The sequence below is a fragment of the Nelumbo nucifera genome, chromosome 1 (assembly GCF_055504915.1).
Source record: "Nelumbo nucifera cultivar China Antique chromosome 1, China Antique-T2T, whole genome shotgun sequence".
NCBI classification, from domain to species: Eukaryota; Viridiplantae; Streptophyta; class Magnoliopsida; order Proteales; family Nelumbonaceae; genus Nelumbo; species Nelumbo nucifera.
In genome coordinates this window covers 199,541,544-199,567,471 of record NC_142649.1, presented here as the reverse complement: position 1 = coordinate 199,567,471, position 25,928 = coordinate 199,541,544, and the positions used below count along the sequence as shown (strand labels likewise).

Below are 25,928 nucleotides of genomic sequence, written 5' to 3'. Positions count from 1 at the left end.
TTGACAACCTCAATCGAAATTCAAAAGAAAAGCTAACTATAAATCGTAAACAAACAAGAAACTAACTGTAATCAAAGGAGTCTAAATTTATTGTGATCATTTTGTTGTGGTCTTTGTGGTATACGAAATAGTGGTCAGCCGTGGTATGATCCAAATATGGTTATGCAGCTTATGTCGATCACATTCTCCTTCACACCATTACATCTTTCAGTCATATCTAGAGTGAAGAAATCAGAACATACCTTAGCCTTGGCGAACAAAGCCGCATTGACTTTGGATGTTGCTCATCAACGTTTAATTTATTGAAACCTTAAATGAAGGTTCAAAATATCGACATAAAATATCGAAATAGAGGGGGTTGTATCGGGGGTGGGGTGCATGGGAATTCTTTTAAGGGTACTCACAACCGAACCAAGGGTATATTTTTGGTTCAAACCAGTACTATCAGTTTATGGAAATTAAAATTAATAACCGTAATTGAACCAAAGCTGATCGGTTAATCGGTTGATCAATTCGGTTAATTGACAGTTCGATTCATCATTCTTTTTGGTTTTTTTTGTTTTTACAATATATATTATAAAAAATATATATATAATAAAAAAACTATATATAATATTATATTTTAAATAATAAATAATATATTATATTATGAATATATATTTTTATATATAATTCATATTTATTAAATTATAATATATAAAAAATAAAAAAAGTATATATATATATATATATATATATATATATATATATACTAGTCGGTTCGATTAACTGCTGATTTTCTATATTGATTAATCGAATCCAAACTATTACCTTTGGTTTTTTGAAAATACCAAACCGACAGATTCAATTAATAAAAATTTCAATTCGGTTTTGATCGGTTTTCGATTGGTTCAGTTTTTCGATTTTTCTTACTCTCCCCTAGATTCTTTATTTCTTTACTATTCTTGGTTGAAATTGGGCCTATAGCGTACCGTTGTATTCTTGCTCCCAAACAAATCCAAGCAGAAAGTGGTTGGAGGGACTGACTGTTAGAGGGTGTATTACATCCACCTGGGGTTGTGACTTGTGAGAAGAAGGTGCAATCAGTGGTCGGGGGTAAATGAAATTCAATATATATATATATATATAAAAACGTGGAGGGTTATCTTCTTCTTCTTGGAGTCATGGGTTGATGGCTTCATGACAATGGGGGTCCAATCATTTGGTTCAATTGTTTCAATTCAACCAATTTTAAAACGGAAAATGTATGATACAAGAAAGATATGATATGGAAAGAGTTTTGACCAATCAAAACCCATTCATGATTTTTGATAAATAAGATTTGATTTGCTATCACATTTATGTTCCAGTTTATTGATCAGTTGTTTTTCCGATATCATATCTTTTCCATATCATAGTCGAACCCTTTTTAAAAATAAAAGACAATAAAATTAAAAAAAGCAAATAGTTTTTTAATTATATTCTTAAGTTTTTTTTCATAAAAAATTAAGCTTAATACAATACATATTCTTTCTTATATATAAATTTAAATATTTATTTAAGGTAGATTTGATCATGTCAAGATTTTTAAAAATTAGGCAACCGAAAATTTGTTCTGATTGTTTAGTTTCAATTTTGGTGGTCCCATCAGTTAATTTTCTTTTTTGATAAGCCATCATTTAATTTAGTTCAGGTCAAGTTTAATAACACTAGTAAAAAATGTTATTCATGAGGCAATTTGGCCATTTTTCATTGTTCTAAGGGTTTGGAGAGCAGCATTTCCGGATAGGCTTTACATTATTTTTTATTCTTTTAGAGCCTGAAAATTCTTTAAATTTCCTTTTTAATATATACATTTTTTTTAATGCTCTTTTAGATAGTATAAGTGTACAACCAAACGTCTCCTTTATTTCTTCTCTGCGGTTAAGTTCCCTTGTTAATCTGTTGTGAACCACCTTTCGACCTGGGGTCATGTCATCTCAGTTCTCCATTCTAGGAAATACCAAATACAAATGTTCTTAGTCAAAACCTATAGTTTATGAATTGCATTATAAAGCAAAATCTTGAATTAGTGACAAAGTGATACGTCGCCATTAAAGTCTTTAATGAAAATTTAAGGGTGGGACGGGGTGTGAGATTTTACAATTTATATAGAGATCAATAAGGTAGGGTATTAAGCTAAATCTAATCTGGATATTGTTGGAAGGCATATGAACTTATGTATTAGGTGTTAAATTTAAAAATATTTTAAATATTATGTGAAAAAATAATTGATAGTTATATATGTTAATCAAATAATTAGAAATTTTGATATTTATTTATATTATTTTATTAATTTATTACTTATATATAATAGAAAATAATAAGAAATTACCCAACTTGCTACCTACCCCACCTCACCCCTCAAACAAGGGTAGGGTCTCGGGGTTCTTCATTTTCATGTATGGAAAGGGTCTCAATTGTGAAAATTGAAGCCATTATAAAGTGAATAGGGCCTAAAATTTACAAAATCCTTCTCCTTGTCATCCCCTATTAAACCATAATTTTTTTTGAGAAATATAGACAGGCCTAGTGCAAATTTCTGATTTCAAAACCCACCTTCTATGTATCAGCCCGTGAATTGTCATTAATTCCAAGCAAACACCTACCCTAACTGTACTTTAAATCTACAAATTCTGACCTTAGGCTGAATCGTCATTCTCCCTTTTTTCTGAACTACTTGTCCGGCCGGGCCTGGGCCTGAGCCTGGGTCTCATCGTAAAACCTAAGTCCATTTCTTGATAGTTGGCTCGATAGTACGAGTATAACCGCAGAGGATTCGAACGAGCCATTTAAAAGCCGCTGACTTATTTTCGCGAGCCCTACGCCCTAGCCCCTTTTTAACTTCAGTCATCCAATTCACGCTGAAATTCTCACTTTGGACGAAGAGGGTTTTCTCGCTGAAATCACTTGATATCAACTCATCTTCCCCGCGTACCAAATCCCTCAATCCTCTTCAGTAACCATGGATTCTTTGCAACCGAATCCTCCTCGTCCATCTTTCCAAACCCTAGCTTCCCAACCTCCGCACTTTACCTCGGAGAATCCATACTTTTCTTCAGAAACCCTAGCTTCTTACGATCAAAGTCAAGTCCCGCATCCCCCTCCAGAAACCCTTGCTGCTTATGATCAAAATCCCCCGCCCCCTCCAGAAACCCTATCTTCGTTCGATCAGAATCCACCACCACCGCCGGATTCATTTTCATACGATCAAATTCCGGTGCCGCCTTCAGAAGCTCAACATTCGAATGACCAAAATCATGGGTTTTCTTCCGAAACAATCGCTTCAAATTATCCTTCGGTGGAGAATACCGAAACCGGGGATCGTGATGCGCCAGAAAGGACACCGGCTAATGACAACGATCAAGAAACGAGTGCTCAGATCCCAAAACCAGAGATCCAGAAACCGCTATGGTCTGATAATGGTGTCAACAACACCCATAGCGGCACCGACAAGGACTATTCTGGTGGGGAAGAGGAGACAACTAGTAGACGGAGGCGCCGCAGTAGGTGGGATCCCCCGTCGGAATCTGACAACCAGAAAGGTGATGCTGGTACTGGCACCCGGAAGAGAAAATCCCGATGGTCCGAAGAAGAACCAAAACCTTTCCAACTGCCTGACTTCATGAAAGATTTAACAGGAGGTATTGAACTTGATCCCGAAATTCAAGCTCTTAATATTAGGCTTCTTGAGATAAATCGGATGCTACAATCGGGTCTACCTTTGGATGACCGCCCTGAAGGCGCTCGTTCGCCTTCCCCTGAGCCCATATATGATAACATGGGGATTCGTATAAATACTCGAGAATATCGTGCCCGTGAAAGACTGACTCGGGAAAGACAGGAAATTATCTCACAAATGATCAAAAGGAACCCTGCCTTTAAACCGCCAGCGGACTACCGGCCTCCTAAGCTTCAGAAGAAGCTTTACATACCCATGAAAGAATACCCAGGTTACAATTTTATAGGGCTTATAATTGGGCCAAGAGGAAACACACAGAAAAGAATGGAGAAGGAAACAGGTGCAAAAATTGTAATTCGGGGTAAGGGATCTGTTAAAGAGGGTAGGTTGCAACAGAAGCGTGATTTGAAACCCGATCCTTCAGAAAATGAGGATTTACATGTTTTGGTAGAAGCCGATACACAAGAAGCACTTGATGCTGCTGCAAGTATGGTGGAGAAGCTCTTACAGCCAGTTGACGAAGGACTGAATGAGCACAAACGGCAACAACTTAGGGAACTCGCCGCTTTGAATGGAACAATTAGAGATGATGAATACTGTAGGTTGTGTGGTGAGCCTGGTCACCGTCAATATGCTTGCCCTGCTCGTACTTCAACTTTTAAGAGTGACGTTCTCTGTAAAATATGTGGTGATGGAGGCCACCCCACTATTGATTGCCCAATGAAAGGTACAGCAGGGAAGAAAATGGATGACGAGTATCAGAATTTCTTGGCTGAATTAGGAGGGACTGCTCCTGATTCTCTTACCAAGCCAAACTCGTCAGTGCCACTTCTTGGTTCCAGCACTTCGGGAAGCAATCCTCCTTGGGCCAGTGGTAACAATTCTGGTGGTGTTGGGAATACGTCACATCCAGGTTTGGGATTGAATGGGGCTAAGGCTGTAAAGGAATATGATGATACAAATTTGTACATAGGGTACTTGCCACCCACTCTTGATGATGATGGTCTGATTCGACTGTTTTCACCTTTTGGTGATATTGTAATGGCTAAGGTAATAAAGGATCGGGTTACTGGTTTGAGCAAAGGTTATGGCTTTGTGAAGTACTCTGATGTTACTCAGGCTAATCAAGCTATAGCTAGCATGAATGGCTACCGTCTAGAGGGGAGAGTAATAGCTGTAAGAGTTGCAGGTAAACCACCTCAGCCTGCGGTGCCTCCAGGGCCTCCTGCTTCTACAATGCCCACTTACCCTGGCTCAGACCAGGCTACTGGTGGATATCCTTCTCAGCAATTTACACCAGGTGGGCCTCTTGGTAATACTCCACCTGGGGGTTACATGAGTGCTCCAGTTCCATGGGGACCGCCTGTTCTCCCTCCCTATGCTCCTTATGCTCCACCCCCTCCTGGTTCAAGTATGTTCACTCCTATCCAAGGTCAACCAATGCCTCATTATGGTGTACAATATCCCCCATCAGTACAGACAGTCCCTCCGGGTGCCCCTTCTCAAAGCATGCCATCTAGTGAGGGACAACAAAGTTTTCCCCCTGGTGTGCAGTCTCAAAACAATACATCTGCACAACCTGCATCCAATAACATGTATGGGAATTCGTTAGCTGGAGTTCCACCAAATGTTCAACCTCCATATCCACCATCTTCGTTGAGTTACTCATCCTATTATACTGCGGTCCCTCCTCCTGCATCTCATTCAACAGTGGACCAGAGTGTGGGAAGTGTCCCTTGGGCCCTCAATCCAGTGCCTCCTCCACCTGTTTCATCTGCAGAACAGACAACATATGGCACAGACTCAGAATATGAAAAATTCATGGCAGAGATGAAATAAAGTGGCAGTTTCACATTCTGTTCCAGGTCGCAAAGGTAAGGGCAAACACCACAATACTTTTCTTGTTTTATTTCTATCTTAATGTTGTTTTATCTGTTTGAAATGATGTTTTTCTAGTTAACGCACCATATATTCTAGTATTTGCTAGAAATGTTTTTAAGGTATTATCATGCTTAGTCTTGGAGAAGATGGAGCAAGATAACAAATTGGCTGTTGTGCTGTATTTTATTATGGCTTTTGAACTCTTTGCTTTATTTATTAAGCAGAAATCTCTTTCAGCTAAAGAGTAAGGCTACGGGAGATGAGCATAATGCTGCCTGGAATATTATTCACCCAAATATTTCGAAAATTTCCACCTTTATTTTGGTCTTGTAATGATATTTCATTTGTTAACCTTTGTGGTCGTGATTGTACTTTGTTGGCAGGCTTGAGGTTTCTTGGAGCTCTTCTCAACCTGATTTCTTACCTGTTGCTCTGACTTCAACTTGTTGGAAGTTTGGGACTCACATCTTTAACCTTGCTGTACTGTTATGACAATTGCAGAGATTTCTGGGCCGAATGTTCACTTCATTTGATGTCATATAGGAGAAGCTGTGGCTGGATGTTTTCAGTAGCATGAGGGGACTGCCATTAAATATGCTAATGTTTTTTTCTTAGTTTTATCTGAACTTTCATAATGATCTATACTAACGGTTTTGTTTTGTTATATTTCATTTGAGATAACTTTGTTCATCATTTTCGTGTTGGTTAAATACTTCAATGGTTTGTTTTAATGAATGCTTTAATTGGTAACACTTGTTTCCGATGTGAGGATTTTAGTTACCATTGGTTACAATGCTACTTGAAGCTGCCTGATGCATGGCCCCTTCATCTCCAGAGCAGGTGATCCATTTCTTAATATACTGCATCCATGTATTGGGTATGTGCCAGATAATTTGCATATTGTTATGATGTTTTACATATGCCTTATTTTTCTGCTTATTTTTGCTATATTAGCCTGATGCGCCTTTCTAGTTCTTACGTGACAGGTCAGGGGTTGTCCATATTGGTATCTGTGGATCTCTTTCAGCGTCAATGTTTGGAGTTACATTTATGTATGCAATTCACATTCCCTGTTTTTCTTTCCTTGGAGGGGTTGCTATCTGTCAAGAATGTACCGATAAACCATGACCAGATCATTAGATACCCTTCCTAGATACTATTACATACCCTTCCTATGTGCTATCTAGCACCTAGATAAGTTGAGGTAGCTTTTCCAATCCATAGGGAGAAGGAGAAAGAGTGAAAAAAGTTAACACAGCCTTCTTCCTTTCCCCCTTAACTCTTCACTTCTCATCCATCGATTTCTCCTTCTTAAGGACCCTTGTGGGATGTATTTTCTGGGGAAATTTTCTTCTAAGACAAAGGTAAGGAACATTGAGAGTGAAACTTATATGGGCCAATATTGTTATTCAACTCAGGGAATTAATTCTCTTGCTATTTTCCTTGTTGCTGACTTGCTCTAAGTGAAAGGGCATTAAGTTTCAGATGTTGCTCAGTTGGTTCAGTCATCAGTACATATATTTTTATTAACATTCATTGTTCTTCAAAATTTAATATAATTTGACTTATCAAAATATGTGGCAAGAATTATTGGGGGCTCTAGGATTGCATTTTTTTATTCATTGCCTAGTATAGTTGGATATCTCAACTTTCAGCGTCTCAGTTATTCTCTTTTAACTTGTATATGAAGTATGCTAACTTTACCACTGAGCTGTTCCAATGCCTTCTTAGAGTTTGTCTCACTTGGCCACTGTAGCATGATAATTTATTCTGAAGGATTAATTGACAAACTTGGTGAGTTTTTTTTGTCACCTGTTACATATTTGGTATTAATATAATCACATGATTTGTGTTTTTTCATGCTATTGCCTTTTCCAAATAGCAGGGTTTTATTTTGTCATTAGTAAAGCCTTTTTGATCATTGTTACTAACAAAAATGGATTATTGGTCTTTAATGCTTTTGTTTCCAACTTTTTCCCATTTAGCAGCTTTGCGTCGATGGATATGTCTTGTGGTATGTATGTAGAATTCTCATAGAATTCTGGCCTTCAAATTAAAAATTGCTGAGATTTGAAGAACAATAGTAGCCAGCAGTCCGGGGTATGTGTATTTCCGCTAGGCCACCTTGGCTGTCAGTACCTAGTAATTGGCAGGGAATATAACAAAAATACTAAAATAAAGAGTGCTTTTTTGTGCAATGACAGCTCTCCTTGCTTAGTTTTAAGCTTGGGATCTGGCTATCTTATATTGTGTGTATGCATTTATATCCTTTTGTGTGCACAATTTTGTTTTTGACTTTATAAGAATTAGTTTTTCCCCCTACAAAGGAGAGATTGAAAAGCAGCATGTAGAACAAGGGAGAGTGGAAGGAGGCAAAGAAAATAGTAGGGAAAGCTTGGAATGAAAGAGGAGATAAAAAGTGTGGCATAGAGTTCCACCTTTCCTTGGGTGTGAATTACTATTTAGTATGGTGTCTACGGTGGAGTTGAGAACAATTGGATAATCCTTAGGAGTCAGTATTGCACTTTTCAAGGGAATTCTTGAGAATAGTGCCATATAATCCAGCCATGTTTCAATAGCCTGCATATAGAAAGAACTAAGGGTAATATATTTTTTCCATCTCTCAGGTTCTTTCAAATATAGAAAATCAAAGAACTTATCTCCAAGATAATCTTGAACTTGCAAATTATTGTACTTTAGTAGAACCTTGCAAATAAACTGGAGGTAACTAAATCCTAATTTTCTTTTTGGTAGAGGAGTTGAAATTTTAAAAAATTAGAAACTAGACAGTATTAAAAGAAATACTAATGAAGACTAAGAAACTCTTGGGCTCTAGCATGTTGGAGCCATGGGTTTATTTATCTATATGAGTAGACAATTGGAGACCTCTTGGCATCCACTTATAGGTTCTCTGTTTTTTTTTTTTTTTTTGGCATTATAGGCACTTAATCTTTTGTTTTTTTAATTAGCTTTTTGGCCTACATCAACTTTTAAGACATTAATAGAACCCAGGGCACATTTTTGGGTAGTTGAATTTATTGTCTTCAATGCTGCATCCAAACCACTGCTAGCAAATTGCCAAATTATTCACAAATAGTCTAGCTGGTAAAAATATAGGAATTTGGTTTTACTATATATTTAATCATATGCTTGGATATATTAATATTTACATATGTACATAAAATTTTTATATAATAGAATCAATTACATATAAAAGGCCTAATTTTCATCTCAAATTTAAAAAACAAACAGCGTTATACTTGACACTTGTTTTATCCTTTTGAGTAAAAAAGTGATAGCTTTCGTGTGGCCTACACGCTTCCCCCCGTTCAGGCAGTACATTGAACATCTTTGAATTTACCTTGAAGAGAACCAAGGCTTTTTTATTGTTTGGTCCCCATGTCAATTCTCATCCAGTCACCTCTGTCATCCAGCCTTACCAGATTAGTCCTCTGAATGCCCTCTCCCCCTAGATTGTGGCACATCATTCAAACGCCTGCCGACGGCAGATTAAATGAAAGAAGAATACATATTGGACTTCTACGAGCTCTTTTAACCAATCTTTTATTCATGATAATGAATAAAACAAGATCTTTTTGCTTGCTGAATTTTTGCTGCATGTCATTGCCATCAATGTTCCCAGCCAGCATCTAAAATTTAATTTCAGAAGTTGTATTCCCTTATTAATGGTGTTGCTTGGAGCTTATATGTCTCATCACTTTCTTTGGTTGGTCTAGTTTTGGCTGTTGGGAGTACTAAATCCCTTTTGACTGCCTTTGCATTAAAGCCGCCTCCAAAAATGATTCACCAGATAGCTTCTTTAGTGAATACTGCATTTGCAGCTAGTGCTCACTGCTTTGATATTTTAGCAACAAAAGTTGTCTCAGATTCCTCCGATCCAGTAGTTGTTTTTTCCCAGTTCTTCGGGGAAGCTTTTAGAGGTGCAAAGTGTTTGTTTGAGTTTTGTACTCTCATTCAGACCTTTAGAAGTGAGTTAAGTTGCAGCTTGGGTTGAGTTCAAGTGACTTATCCACCCTTAGACTGAGTTGGACGTGTGAGTCCACTCTGATTTTAACCATGAAGAGGTCAACTTTATAAATGAAATTTGAAATCTTTTGGCCCCTTCCGTGGCACATTTTAGGTGGATGAATCCCTGTTAGATTCTATTATCTTCAACTAAAATTGCTGAATAGAAGAAGAGGTTTGGTTGTTTTTACAATAGCCACTCAAGAGGTTTGGTTGTTTCTTGTTGGACATTTATGATTTCTGGACTTTGCTTCAGAGACTAGAAACCAGGCTGGAGGCTTAAACATGAGTTTGCAAGGCGCATACTATGGAGAGTAGAGTACTTAACTACAGCCCTCTGAGGGATCTTGAACTATTGATTTTTTTCTGAGAAATTTAGACTTTGGAGCTTTGCTTGAGAGAGTATCTTCGTGGCAGTAGGTCTTACCTGTTCATTGTTCCACAAGGAAATTATTGTAACATCAATAGCAGAAATTAATGACTTTTGTAGGAAACTTCCATGGCAGAAAGTAGAATGAAATTTGTAGGGACAACTGTTGGCGAGAAGTTTGATAGCCCTATAATCTAAATGTAATTCTTATCAGTCTTGCCATGTCATTTTGGTGAAAAGATGGCTTAAAATGTACATGCCATGGTCTATTGAGTAACATCCAAATCCTATTTCTCATTTCTTTTATTTTTGACAAGTGAAATTTAAACATTTAGATCACCAATTGGACGGTGGAGAGAGTTGGGGGATGAGGGGGGAAAAGGGAGGGGTAGTTGGGCTAAATATACATTGGACAAGCAGCTCTCCTTCATATCGGGAGGTTTGAACATCCCTTTACGTGGTCGAGCTGGGCAGATTATTAATATCTTGAAAAATCAAAATATGTGAGTTTCTGTTTTTCTCTTGTTTTATTTCAAAATATACACATCTTTGTTTAAGGCTTGGGAGGTTTGTTCTATAATTAATGTGAACGGTCCCATGTCTATTTCTCCTGCAAAGATACAAAACAATACTGCTGGCGCCGAATGATGATGCCGTAGTTATTATGGCTTTATTATATTTATTTAGGCTCAATTTGGAATGAGAACAAATACAAATATTAGAGCGCGAGTGCAAAGTATGTATTTTCTATTATTTTGTATGTATTTGTATTGTATATATTTGTATTTGTAATCTTTCTAAACTGAGCCTTGGAAATACAGGCATGTCAAGGTCCAAAGTTCTAGAATCTAAGGTTTTATTACGAGTCAAAGTTGAGTTTGGCTTTAGTCAGGGCAAAGCCTGTTCTAACATCCTTTACTGTCTCACATTGAGAATATCCTCCTACTTGTGTGTTTTATTTCATGGGGAGATATTCCCAATGCAAAGTTGGAAAAGACTGTTGGAAAGGTGTAGGCACAGGTTTGCCCTAATGGATTCCGAAGTTTGGGGCAATGTTAAGAAAACATATTGATGCCATGTTTGACAAGTGTTATTAAATTCTCCGGTCATTTGAAAATTTCGAGTTATACGCTATCTACCGTTCACCATTCAAAACAATAAAAAAAAAAATCAAGTGTTTCATGCTTTAAAACTCAAAATTAAAGCAAACTTGTCTCGGTAGGGAACGCTATGTCTAGCATTGCTCAAGACTGGACCCAGAGTTGTAATCATGCCTGGGGTGCAGGTTGGGTGCTGAGGCCAAGCCCAGGTAGGCCTTGATGTAAAAACCTTACCTAGGACATGATTATCATCATTAAATTTTCAAAAACACAAATTAGAATTGTATATTTCACACCAAAACAAATGAAATATTTCTCAACTCCTTGAGAAATTCTCCCTCGCTTGGAATTGTAATTATTGTTACATTTTTATTCATTGCAACAACTGCATGTATAAGCTCATCATCGGATTTTGTCTTATTGCCATGGACTTTGTATTTGTTGAAGAGGTTGCCTTGCGTTATGTATTGGATTCTAATTGGGTTCCCTCGTTGATGAACACTAGTATCTTCGACCTCTATTTCATTTTCCAACTCAATATTAACATCTTCAGTTGTAGCTTGGTTAATTCCCAATACCACTTGCATTTCATTATATATCTCTATGACACGATCATTTACATTAGTTGTAAGTGAATTAACCTACATTGTACAATTCATGATTAATACATGTTTCATTAATAAAACTAACATGTTAAAAAAAAAAACTAAATAAAGAGCATGTGCAATAATAAAAACAATAGTTTAACATCAATGATGTTCTAGTAATTAAGACGCATCATCAAATAAGACCTTGGCACATTTTCCTTGAGTCATGAAATGTGTAGGGTTCAATTTGATCCCTAAATGATGACTACCTTGCAAATTCATTCTTTTGGAGTCTTTGTATTAGAGATTGTGATAGAGGGTCAGTATTTACATCTTTAATCTCATATACTATAATATGTCTATCTACTTTGTCAAATTCCTTCTTGAGTAACTTGGTTACTCCTGTTATGTAATTATGAAAAACACAACATGGCACAACAATCTTAACTTGTGTATAAAAGTTGAAGTATTAGATGACATCAACAATGGTCCATCGCTTTTTTAAAACACTAAAAGCACATTCCATTGCATTTCTCAATGATGAATGCTAATTGTTGAATATCTCTCTTGGAGATTCCGACAACCGACCTTATACCTCATTGAAGTGGTATCTTATGCCTTGATAACAAGATAGGAATCCTAACATGTTTCTATAGCATCTTATGCCTCTAGTTTACTTGGAGGCACATTAAGTTTTCGATTCCCCGGCATTAGCATCAATCTAATCTTGATGGTGCAGCCATGTGTTTCTGGTGGGCTTTTTCTTTTTGCTTCAACATTTTTCGTTGACTATATAATATTTTGGAAACCTTTATCTCATCAACATTTTTCTTTGACTAGACTAATGGTAGCCATGCACACAAAAGTGCACTTGGACCTATCCCTTTTCTCTGTTGCCAAATATAAACCACAATTGTGTAGTCTAGATCAAGTAGGGATGCACACACAAGGTGATCTACCACAATTGTGTAGTATAGAATCTAGATCAAGAAGAGATGCATACACAAGGTGAGCACTCAACAATTTTTTTGACACCTGTCCCTTAAATAACACCAACCAACCCTTGAAAAGATTAAAGTTAATTTTTTGACCACCACTGCAAATAAGCTTTAGAAGTGGTGCTTCTTAATAGTTCTAAGCCATGTCTGAAGATTACTTAGTCTATGTTAATTTAAGAAAGAAGAGTAAACATGTAAGGATATAAACTAGAGAAAATTCCAGATTAGTACCTTGTACTTTAGGTCTAGTGCCATTTTGGTCCTTGAACTTTAAACCATGACAATTTAGTACCCGTACTTTACCTGAACTTTCAAAACGTGCCAATCTAGTACTTGCCATTAACCAATCTGTTAACCATCCATTAAGTGTCATTTGAAAATACATAAATACCCTTCAAGTATCATCTAATTCTCTTTATCAACCATCCAAACGTTGACAAAAAAAAATGAACAGTCCTAAATCCTTGCCTCTTCTATTCAAGATACTTGGGGTCACCAGAATGCCCATTGAGTCGTAACCCCAATTTTCTTGAATAGAAGAGCCAAGGATTTGAGATTGTTCATTTTTTATCAACATGTGGATGGTTGATAAAGAAAATTAGATGACGCTCAAACGGCATTTGTGTCTTTTCAAGTGTCACTTAATGACTAGTTAACGGATTGGTTAATGATAGGTACTGGATTGACACATTTTCAAAGTTCGAGTACTGAATTGTCGCGTTTTAAAGTTCAGGGACCAAAGTGGCACTAGGCCCAAAGTACAGAATACTAATTAGGAATTTTCCTATAAACTACTAAAATTTTAATGCAAAGATCGAAGAACAAGACATATTTGCTATGTTTCTGCTTTCAACTTTCTCTAACAAAATTTATTGAGGAGGTTATAGAATACGTGAGCAATAGAGAAGTGTCCCCTTCGATCTTCTCCCCACCACATCTTATCCTCACTGATTGATAAAGGAATTGGGATTCCTTCAATTTCTTGAGGCATGATTTAGTTGTTGAGGCATGATTTATTTATTGAGGAGGTTATAGAATACCTGAGCAATAGAGAAGTGTCCCCTTCGATCTTCTCCCCACCACATCTTATCCTCACTGATTGATAAAGGAATTGGGATTCCTTCAATTTCTTGAGGCATGATTTAGTTGTTGAGGCAAGTATAGATATTCTCTTAAAATCTTAGCTTTTTACAAGGCGTTCAGAAAACCAAATTGTTCTTCTGTATTTTTAATAATTAATTTCATAGAAACAAGTTGCTGAGAAAAAAGTTGAGGAACTTATGCCTTTCTTCTATTTTTATTTTTAGTTATTTATGTATTTTTTTCCTTTAGTTAAAAGGGGTTTGAGTGGTCCTTTTACCTAGATCTGTTGAAACCACTCATAGAAACCTCTTATCTGAGGCCCATTACGTGTTTCCATTGATGTGTATGGCTATATGCTAATTTTAGCAGGTAAGCTTTCTGATAGGGAATCTCTTATGTGAAGCCTATTACGTGTTTCCATTGCTTAGTCTGTATAATAAAAAAATCATGTTATTCGTGCTTGAGACAAAAGCAGGTAACCACGAGCACTAGAAGAAAAATGGTTTCAGAAATCTCTGCAACTGACACAAATTTAAGAAACGCCGAAAAGATTGGTAATGCCATGCCAAACATTATCAAATGGCTCCTTAGATGCTTTGGACATTAGATGATGAGAAACCAAAGAATGTTCCAAACTAGAATTATGCTATGCAATTGAAGGGTATAGGCCAAGGGAGACGTCAATTGGACTATGTAGATGGAAAAACAACTGGAAGCTGCAGGACAAACATTCTCCTAGATCTCTCTCACCTTCCATTCTGCAAAGTCTAATATTGGTTTAAGGATCAGAATGAAAATCTCAATGAACTATAATCATGCGTTCAATAGTCAATAAAATCCTCATGGTTTGGTAGATTGCTCTATGTACTATCAAGCATCTAAAACCAAACAAAACAGCCACACTGTATAGAAGTGAAGAAATAACGGTTAAGTCGTTTCATATTCAATTTGGTAGATGAGGCCAGGGTGATAGAAACTTATGGGGGCAACTAAATATCAAAAGCATGTGAAAATATTTTGGAAAAAAGAATGAAAAATAATTAAAATGGGCAAATTTTGGGTTTTGCTGTAAACTTGGAATCAATTTTAGTCCTTTACATATGTTAATTAATCTCTTTTGATGAAGAACCTGTAAACCATTGATGGCTGTAATGGGTGCTTGCAAAATTATAGCAAAGATAGAAGAGAGAGAGAGAAAGCCTGAAAATCATTCAACAAGGACCTAGTATCCCTTTATACCGTAAGGAATCACCCATTATAAGAATAATGTGAATCCTCATCCTTGGCTTATAGTATCCCTTTTACAACTAAGTTCTATAGAATCCTTCATCCTTGGCTCCAAATGACTCAAGACCTTGTTTGAGAACAGAAGTACATAACAAGAGAAAAGTGTGGATGATCAGAACAATTTGTTGTTAATAAATGATTCTATTGATTGACAAGGTTCTATTGGATGAAACAGTCAAACAGTGAAACTAAATTTTTTGGCCAATGTTAGCATAAATTTCTTGCAAATTCTGTTTCAAATATGGAGAGAGATTGGAAGAACTCTTTGTAATCAGCATTTTCTACGTGTCCAAAAGCCCTCCCAGTCCCAGGACCAAGCAAATCCCAATCTGAGATATTTTTATTCAATCCCTTCCTACCTACCTAGCATATCTACCTAGTTGTTTGCTGACTTGGGAATCTGTTTAAGTAGTTCCTAACGGATACCAGCAACTTAATTTCCCTTATTATGTGTCTTAGATTCCATGGACTTTATTCCTCTGAAAGAGGTGTAAATGGGGCCATGCTGCTCGCGGGCCGGCACGGCCTGGCCCAGCATTGCCCATGGCACAGCTTATATATATTATATATATATTTATATAATATTATATAAATTATAATTATATAATAATATATTAATAAAATAAATATTTTTTAATTTTATTATAATAATTTATTTAATTATTACATATATAAACAATTTTATACACAAAATTTATATAAAATTAAAATTTTAAGTTTTTTGTCAATTTTTTTAAATAAATAGGTTTGGCCCAATGCACAACATGACCTGGCTCAAGGCTCGGCCCATGGGCCAGCCCGGCCCGTGGCACAGCACGGGCCTGGGTCATGGGCCGTGCTGGGCAGACCCCCAAATTTTTCATTGGGGAGGGTGGCATGGCCCATGACAGCCCGTGGGCTAGCACGGCATGGCCCACACTTTGTGTGGGCTTCCCACGTGCTAGGCCGGCTATTTTGTTGTTTTTTTAAGTATTTTTAACCTATTTTCATTGATTCAGTTCTTGATTATTAAGGTAGTAAATGGTTTCCTTTCTTTATTCCCACCATATGGTGGGTTAATTTTTCATTTCCGTTACCTTAAAGCCCACAACATTGGATGGCAATATATTTGTAAGCGTAAGTGATATTTTTAGTGGTTGAAGGAGTTGATGTTGGATTCATCATATAAAAGTTGCTTCTTGCAAATGTAACGAGAATGCAAATAAGATTCTGATGAAGGTAACTGATAAAAATTATTAATTTTATTAATGAACCATAATAAATAAGAATAATAGGAATTTATTAATTCTTGTTACCTTTGCAAGAATTTTATTTTGACATATCTTTATATTAATGAACCATAACAAATGTGATGAATAAAAATAATTTTCATAGATGTAGAAATATAAAAAATTTCAAAGAATTTTGGAAATATATTATATACTATCATCATCACAAAATTTGTCACGTGCAAAGCACGTACACGAATACTAATTCAACTTAAATGCTTTGAAGATGTGCTACAAGAACTTTTGATGGCAATTTATAATTTAAGGAAAAATAATAAAAAATTAAAAGAAAAACCCTTCATAAAATAAACTATTGATGGAATGCACAAAGGACTTCTTAGTGTTGTTTGCCCTGAAGGCATGCTTTTGAGACAATGAGAATTAGGAATGGAAACGGGTAAGGTACCCATGCAAATTGCCCTACTCATTCCCAAACCCGCCTATGTATCCCTAATTCCAAACCTGTCCCAAACCCATATAACTTTCCCTCTCAATTTCCCAAACCCGTCCCACCCGTTAAACACCTTGACCAAACATTTTCTACTAAAAAAATTTTTCTTAATGCTTATAGTGTCACTTGAACCCGAATCAATTGATGATAGCACCAAATCTCTTAGCACTACTTTAAGCCACTATGCCATCTCACCTTTTGTTTTATTTAATGAAATAAACTAGATTTTATTAACTTTTGTGTTCATCAAAACAATAAATACATATATATGATTAACAATTCCAACTAAAAATTAAAAGAAATGATATTTAAAAGTAGCATTTTATAATTAAATGAAATAAGCAATCTATCAAATTCAAATTTACATAATTACATCAAATGATGATTTTAATCCCAAGAAATTTGTACAAATAAAATATTAATAATAGAATAATTATCTTAGTACTTAAAATTTATAAATTTGTGCATGATATATAATATAATAAGTTCATATTTATGTATCCCGGGTATCTAGTATCAGATACCCTAAAGTCAAAACCCAAACCTGTCCCAAACCTATAGGGTTTTAATCTAAAATCCCAAACCTGTCTCAAACCCTATAGGGTTTTGATAAACGGGTCGATGGGTCGGATATCTGGAGATTCCCGTGAAATTGCCATCCCTAATGAGAATAAGGTTTGATGAAACTACAAAAATTAAACAATCTAAAGCAAATAACTGGATGAGAAAATGGTTAAACAGAAATGAAGATGTACAAAATCAACAACGAAAGATTAAATTCAGAAATAGTTGAATGAAAAGCATCCAAAGAAGGCATATTGAAATCAAAAAAAAAAAACAACAATAAGATACTAGAGGTTGAAATAATAGAGTTACTACTTCTCTCAGTTTTCAGAGATCGGAGGTTGAAATCGCTACAGTTACTTTTCTCTCACAGTTCAGAACCCTTCTTTCTCTGGGTTTCTCTCTTCCTAGAGTTAGGAAAGGCACCTGAGAATGGACGCAACACCCAAAGCTGTGCTTGACCGACCGAGAAAGATAACAAATTTTACTTAGTAAAATTCCCTTTTATTTTGGATGCAAACCCTGGTCTATGCACATTTTTGCATCGAAAATTGGTATATTTTTAAGCCCCTACCAAGCAAGTGGATGAAATATGAAACTAAGGCTGAATTTGGAAAGAATATAAACGCAAATATATGGAGTGTAAAACCTTATATTTTGTGTTATATTTATGCTGTACATATTTACATTTGTACTGCTTCCAAATTCAGCCTAAAGTGCAAATTTGCAATGCATTAGCATTTGCACTTCAACCAAACGCATCCTTAAAAGTAAAATCTTTACCACGAAATCCAAAATAAATCTAGTCGATATAATTTATTTAATGATTGGGGCCTTGGGGGCAAGGCTTTGTGTAACCCAATCATGTATGAACACGCATGGGACACACACCTGGTGTCTTCATACCACAAAAAAGAAGTTTGGAATTTTGGAAATTAGGTTTAGCTACGATGCCAAAAAAATATGTAAGCAATCAGGCTTTTTTTCGGAACCAATGTGTTTTTCAATACCACATTAATATATTATTACTGGTAACATTAAAAAAAAAAAAAAAAAAAAAATTGAGAAAACACCAAAAGAGACATTTTCTCAAATTTCAAAAACATCAATCATGGCTGAAAAAACGGATTTAAGAAGTGGCGCTGTTGTTAAAAGAAAAAAATGGCAATGATTCCAAGCAACCAATTAGCTCTTCCGATATCACATCTTTCCTGCAGCATGGATTTTTCAAAATTAAAATTCTGATCTATCTTAAGGTTGTCGCTCGTGTTTACAGCAGATCCGAAGCAGTTTTAAGTTTTAACTGGTGAGCCATCATCCTGATCTGACTGATTATAATATTGGTCTGACAAAGAAACGAAATTTTCAAAACTCCCTTTTGGGTTGCAGTTAGAATCAGAATCAGAATTGAAACGATCTATTTAATTTAAATAGGAATGAGAATTAAAATTGGAATAAAAAGAAATGGGATCTTATTGGTAAGAGAGGGCATTCTATCAAAAATGAAAATGAAATTCTAATTCCACAAATCGGAGTAGCTCATTCCAAATCCAATTCCGATTGCAGGCCCTATTAATTCCTGCGAGTCAAACATAACCAAAATCTTCATTAGGCTGTGGGCCGGCATACCTGTACACCGGGCCCATCCATATGGAAGTATGGAACCAACCACCCTTGGGATGTTATGATGGTAATATCATATCAGAATTCAGAAGTGGTCCATCTGTGCCATTTATTATTATTTTAACGACAAAAGTACAAAACTAACCCTGAACGACCAATCAACCACTTGGCCTTGGTTGGTTGAACAGGAGGTATGCAGTACTCTCTCTTGTCTTATCATTTGCCATGTTCTACTTAAAAATAAAAATAAAAAAAAATATAATCCAACGGTCACAGATGTAGTATCATTTCAAATGATATATTAATGAAGATTCTCTGCTTCATCTTTTCATTAATGCACTGTTTATTTTCATTTAACACCCGTCTGTAGTGAATTATGAGAGAGAAGAACGGTGTCGTGTCAGAAAGTAGTCCATTAGTTGGTAAGGTATCATCATGTATATATATATATATATCCAACTGCTTTTCTGTATACTCACAATAACAGGATAACTTGTCCCCTTCCGCCCTTTATTGCTTGCTTTAATTTAGCCTGCCTTTCAGCGGTTCAAATAGACATTCTTTTTCTTTGAAAATGCAAAGAATTAATTTCCACCTATGCAAATTGCAAAGGTGATAGAGGGTTTACTAGGGTGGTCAACCAGCTGGTATTTACTTATTTAGTGAATTGTGACCATGACCATGCATCCCTTTTCTTGCTAGAAAGTAAACCTATTAATCCAACCATGTTTACCTAGGAATAGACCTGCCAATTGGGTTGGGTGGGTCGGGTTTGGGTTCAGGTTGGGTCAATACACTTCAGATTGAATTTCGGGTTGGATTATCAAATGCTATACTCTAATCCTAAATGTTTGGGTTAGGGTTGACCCATAGGTCAATTTGGGTCATCTCAAAAAATAATTGAAATTAAAAAATAAATAAAGAAAAACTACATGAAAAATGCCAAAATTAAAGGAATTAACCTTAAAATTCCAAATATAAAATAAAAAAAATTTGAACATTTAAAGACTAAATAGAATAAATTAAAGAGTGAAAACTTCTAAGAATGCATAATTAGTCTCAATTAGACTTGACAATCGGGTCAGCGGGTTGACCCATGACCCAACCCAACCCAACCCAGTTTTTCCTGAGTCGGGTCGCGTCGGGTCATTATCACATTCAGGTAACTAAATATGAGATCCTAACCCTGTTTTTTCGGGTTGGGTTGGATCGGATTCATAGGTTGGGTCACCTTTTTGCTAGGTCTACCTAGGAACATACGTTCTCAACAAAAAACAAATAAATAAATAAATAATAATGTATCCATATAATAATAATAATAATAATAATAATAATAATAATAATAGTTGTTGTTGTTGTAGCATTTGCTTATGTTAGATAATAAAAAAATTCATTTTGAAACCTCGCCTTACAACTTAATTAGGGGGTATTCAACAACATGGTTGGTTTTGTTACTGAAATAAAAAACAACTATTACATCAGGAAGAACAATATAATATTTTTGATGTAGTAATTATAATTTTTTTGTTTTCTTAAAACAAAACCAATCAGGTTGTCCAACACCCCCTTAAGCTTTTAGGTTTAACAAATCTCTCTAACATGGAATCAAAGCCTGTTTGACCAAATGGTTTAATGTTCGATCCTTGCCACACCTATTATAATTAATCAAATTTCAGCACAACGTGTGGTCGTGTGCTTGTCCATGCTTCAAGCCGAATGGAGTTTTGCATGATGGAGCATGTTAGAGAATAAAAACCCATTAAGACCTCACCTTATAGCTTAAGCTTGAACAGTTCCTTGATAGCTTATAATTAATATTCTTTGATAATTAATGTGAGTTCTTCTATCATGATGGTAATTAATTATTAGAGTATAATTTAGAGGCCAACTTCCCGGCACAAACAACCATTATTAGAGACACATATATACATATAGATCCCCTTTGATTGAGTTGCATATAAAATAATGTTGCCTCTAGATCTATTACTTTTCATGGCGTCATCTTTTTACATATAAAAAGGATAGGAACTTGGATTAGAGTAATCCAAACCAAGGTTTTTAAAATTGAACCAGACAACGAATCAGTCAGGGGTCCAGTTTTCGGTTCGAATGGTAATGAATGGCTTGTTTTGACAAAAAAATTGTTAAACCGTTAATCATCTAGATTAACAATTTGTTGACCAAATCAATGATTTTTGGGGAAATAACAATTCTGGGGTAAAACAGAACCAATCACCTGACTAATTTCCGATTTTTCTGATCTAATTTTAAAAATCATGGTCCAAACCCAACTAAAAAAAGAAAGAAAATCGAGTTAGGTTGATTTGGGTTGAACATCAGGTCAAGTTAGGTTAAAAGCTTCAGTGCTGCTTTCAAGCTAAGTTGGGCCAACCCGAGTTGGCCCATTGACCATCCTGCCTGTGAACAGCCACTCTATCTAGAAATTTGGTCGAATATCTTTTAAGGTTTTGATCAAATGGCTAAAAGCTTCAGTACTGCTTTCAAGCTTTTCTCCTTTTTTTAATGTAATCATCATTCCGTTAAATTCCAACTCTAATTTCAAGAAAGCATTATGAATCATAATTATGCCACATGCTTCAGTTAAATTCCACACTTTTTAATTCCACCATTATTTTATTAATTCTAAATAATATTCATCCACATGGTCTAAGTACATGGAATATTGAGTTTAGAAAACAATACTCTAAAGTCATACCTAACCCTCAAAAGGGATAAAAAGATCAACCCCTTTTTTTATGAGGATACAAACAAGAAAAAAGATAAAACCCTATGCTGTCCATGAGATCATGACCCCACCTGCAGCTCCACTTTGTTGACTCAAATAGGTCCAAAAAAGAAAATGGGGTATTATTCAGTTTATGTATGTCTCATACTCATTCTTTTCTGGTTTACATAAATGGGGATAAGGAGATCGTGGGGGACATAGCAGGGTGCACGTGAGGCCTACTAATTTTACTACGGAGAATATGCAGTTGCATGGGGTTTGATCCCATGCATCATATTTGGAGGAACTTGATGGGCATGAGATCACACACATTGGCTTGACGAATTATCATGGGGCCCATCGAACTCACGCCTTATGCATATTAAGGTGTTTTTTTTTTTCTTTGCTTCCTAGGGCTACATGCATACTTAGGTGTTGATTCATGATAGGTTGCCCAGCTCGCTTGCGCTGTACATAAATATTTTTTATTGTATCTACGGCCAATTTGGACTCTTCAGCATCTATAGCCCCATAACAAAGTGAAGATCTATCAATAGATGCCACGGAGGAACGAAAGAATGCTGGTCTCCACTCTCCAAAGTACACGGAGGAACTTAACAAAAGAATTGCTTCTTTGAGTTATTTGTGGTGGGTTTTATTTTACCCAATTCGTGCCTGTTTGGAGGGTGAAAATTTTTGGGCAGCCCGGAATCAGAATTTGTAGGCCCAAAGGTGTCATTTCGGAATTAATTCCAATTCATGGATAGAATATGGGTATTTGACATTTTAACTGCATTGGGATTCGCATTGGACCTTTCCTCTTGGCGTGACGAATGCTTAAATTGGTTATTCCTTCCTCGGTGCCATCAAGGGGATATGTTTGATAGATGGAAAATTGGAAATTCACGGAAGTGCAGGAAAAAAATGTGCAGAGCCCAACTCCTAATCATGATTCTTCAGAATTTGTGGCACATGTAAAAATACCCCAATTAGCCCTTCTAGATGGAAACTATGGTCTAGCAACGAAAGTATTAAAACCTTGCTATGGATCTCTCTACAAAAGGACAAGTATGGGCCTTTCTGAGTGATTTCAACATCAAAGCAACAACCCCTCTCTTCTGATTTTTCCACGCACCATTCTCACTCACCCGTCTCCTCCTCCTACATTGGTAGTTGGGTTCTTCCCTCGAGAACGGTAGATAGAAGAAGCTAGAAAAGACTCGTATATAACAAACCCACAGATTCTGATCTTTATCACTCTCTCTCCAACCCTTCTCCACAAACCTACAAACACACGGACACTCATGGCACCGAAGAACGAGGAACCCACTAAGAAGTTTGTGAATAGAGGAGCGTGGACGGCCGAGGAAGACCAGAGGCTGGCTCAGTATATTGAAATCCATGGTGCAAAGAAGTGGAAATTAGTTGCAGCCAAAGCAGGTGCAGTCCGACTAGCTCATTACACTCATGCACTTGATTGTTCTTTGGACTTGGATTTTCACTCGAGCTTGAGCTTGATATATGGTTTCCCATGTTTTTCCAGGTCTGAATCGGTGTGGGAAGAGTTGCAGGTTACGATGGTTGAATTATCTCAGACCCAACATCAAGCGAGGCAATATCTCAGACCAAGAAGAAGACTTGATACTTAGACTCCATAAACTCCTTGGGAACAGGTGAGGGAGAGAGAGATAGAGAGATTATTCAGCTACTAGTTACAGCTCTAGCACCAATTTTAATTTTTTTTCTTAGGATCTGAACAATTAATTACTTTTCTAATTAAAATCCTAGAGTGTTTGGTCGAACAGTTTATGAGTATAGTTTACTTAATTGGTTGACTGGTACACGGATCTTTTATCGTGTTCCTTTTTAGGTGGTCATTGATTGCTGGAAGACTGCCGGGACGGACGGACAACGAGATTAAGAACTATTGGAATTCTCATTTGAGCAAGAAAATAAACCAGACGAAACCAAAACCACAACCATCTGAAAGTTCAACGACCACAGATGAACCTAAATCCGAAAAATCTTGGGAAGAAATAGATCAACTCGAAGTGAGTGAAAAAAGTAACAAAGAAGTTGGAGAATCAGATACCAGTTTTAACGTGGACGACTTCTTTGATTTCTCAAGCGAAGAGTCCTTCACTTTGGAGTGGATGAACAAATTTTTTGAGCTTGATGAGGGCTTGTATTTTCAGTGAAGCCATCACAAAGTGTTTCTCGAATTAATTGCATCTCTTTCTCATGAATTTACTGGGAACAATTGTATTCTACTTGTAAAAATTAGTGTGGGAGAATAAATCAGAGTAAGGGTTTTGTTTGTCTGGAGCTCATACTCCTCCTGTCCTCGTCGTGCACCACCCATGAACCAGCTTTGGTATTTTGTCTGTAACTCCAAGCTTCTTGACCATTCAAAGACTTTGATCGTTTGATAATAGAAGACTTGATCACTTCTGACACATTAAAAACTCCCAACCAATAACTTTATCTGAATACGGTCCGGTTCTTCTGTGTTTCACATGCTCATTGATATCTGGACGGATGGCTGACTTAACAATCTCTCGTTTTGTTTTTGTTTCTGAAAATCAGGGCAGCTCATGCGGAATCACATCACTGTACTTTTTGCTTCAATTGATGGTTCTATTCTATTATACACCAATTAACTAGTTCCTTCATGCATCAACGTCTCTGGGTTAGGTGGTCTAACCAGTCAATATTGAATGGATGGACTACCTGTCTTCTCTGGACTGGAGTTCTTCAATGGATCTATTCATTTTCTTCATTTCACTGCTTTTGTCTGTATATGTGTGATTTTCTCTCTTTCATTTTTCTATGCTTTCTTTTAATGTTCATGTCATGTCATGACTGTGGCCGAATCATAGCCAGGGAAATTGGAAGAAAATAGTAGTGATAATAAGATTTTAATAAGAAAAATCAACCACAAAACGTTAAAAAACTTTTGACATAAGTACAAAACAGTAGTCGGATGATGCTGATATAAATTATAATCAACCAATAAGTGCAATCTGTTCTCCCTGGGGAGATCGCTAGCTACAAAATTGGGATAAGATCAGGGGTGTCAAAAAAATCGAAAAAACGAATTGAATGTTAATCGAATCAATTGGTTCGGTTTTGGTTTGATATTTTTAATTAAAAAATTGAAGGATCAGTTAATCTATTTATAAATATATTATATATCATTTCTTATTTATAATATAATATTATACATATATTTATATTAAACCTGTTTATGTGACGGGTAGTCTGACGAGCTGCCCTTGCCTGACCTGTCTTAAATCGGGTTTGGACAAAATTTTAAACCCTTGGGCTAGGGCTCGGGTTCTAAAAAATGGACCCGACTATTTTTTGGGTCGGGCTCAAGCTTTTTCAAATAAGCCTGACCAGATAATATTAAATATATAACAGAAATTTAATGTATGAGTTAGTAATACATAATATATATTGTGATAATAAAATTAATAGCAAAAAAGTATTATATATATTAAATGTATAAAATATTATATAACATATAATTAATATGTTATAAAATACCTATCAAAGTTGGACTTTGGGCTTTATATAGGGTTGGGCTCAGACTCAAGATCTAGGCCTGATGGCCGGGCCAGGCTTGGGCTTGGGCCTAGTATTTTTTTTATTTATAAAGAGGCAAAGCCCAGCCTGAACCCGGCCCATGATCAGGTCTAATTTATATAATATATATTATAAATATAAAAAATCGAAGAACCAAAAAATCAAAATGGTAAAAAACCGAAACCGACCAATCGATTAACTAGTAGTACCAGTTTGGTTTCAGTTCGAAGAAATCAAAAACCAGTAGGACTGGTTCGGTTTGAAAATTTTGGCTATGATTCGGTTAACCAAACTGTGGACACCCTTAGATAAGATATGCCCAACTTATTACCAGAATGCAAGGAAACTAACTTTTGTTATTTTTTCCCTCAAATTTAGATATTCAAAGTGGATAATACCCAAACCATTATTAGGCATCAAGCAAGGCAAGCAATGACCTCTCCTTGTTATGTATGGATGGTGTGTTTTGTAATGATTTAGGGGTTGCTTTGTAACGAGCTTATATCTTGGTTGCACTTTTCTATGAAAGAAACAATTCAAAAGGTCATACTACTTTATAAAAAGATTTACACCCATCCCAATTTAGGTGAAGTTTGGCATGGATACCACTTTCCCAAAAATGGGTGTCACATAGGGTCCACATCAGAATTTGAAGAATCAGTTATATTTTTCCTTGC

The 25,928-nt window shown here is 36.1% G+C and overlaps 2 protein-coding genes across 2 annotated transcripts; both read left to right on the top strand.

Annotated features, from left to right (window-relative positions):
• Positions 1-2,849: 2,849 nt before the first annotated feature.
• LOC104602392 (splicing factor-like protein) lies at positions 2,850-6,333 on the top strand. The gene is made up of 2 exons (XM_010266076.3): positions 2,850-5,574; positions 5,965-6,333. Exon 1 carries the CDS (start codon positions 2,984-2,986, stop codon positions 5,537-5,539), a length of 2,556 nt encoding a protein of 851 aa, XP_010264378.1. The 5' UTR covers positions 2,850-2,983; the 3' UTR covers positions 5,540-5,574; positions 5,965-6,333.
• Positions 6,334-22,830: 16,497 nt separating this feature from the next.
• Positions 22,831-24,115, top strand: LOC104602391 (transcription factor MYB114-like). Its single transcript, XM_010266075.3, has 3 exons — positions 22,831-23,103; positions 23,207-23,336; positions 23,534-24,115. The coding sequence occupies exons 1-3, from the start codon at positions 22,968-22,970 to the stop codon at positions 23,859-23,861; spliced, it is 594 nt and encodes a 197-aa protein (XP_010264377.1). The 5' UTR covers positions 22,831-22,967; the 3' UTR covers positions 23,862-24,115.
• The last annotated feature ends 1,813 nt before the right edge of the window (positions 24,116-25,928 follow it).

Bases quoted from the DNA above. Each gene is read 5' to 3' on its own strand.
- LOC104602391 (XM_010266075.3), top strand. From the start codon at position 22,968: ATGGCACCGAAGAACGAGGAACCCACTAAGAAGTTTGTGAATAGAGGA. The intron at 23,104-23,206 runs GTGCAGTCCGAC...ATGTTTTTCCAG, and splicing joins ATTAGTTGCAGCCAAAGCAG to GTCTGAATCGGTGTGGGAAG. The intron at 23,337-23,533 runs GTGAGGGAGAGA...GTTCCTTTTTAG, and splicing joins CATAAACTCCTTGGGAACAG to GTGGTCATTGATTGCTGGAA.
- LOC104602392 (XM_010266076.3), top strand. From the start codon at position 2,984: ATGGATTCTTTGCAACCGAATCCTCCTCGTCCATCTTTCCAAACCCTA.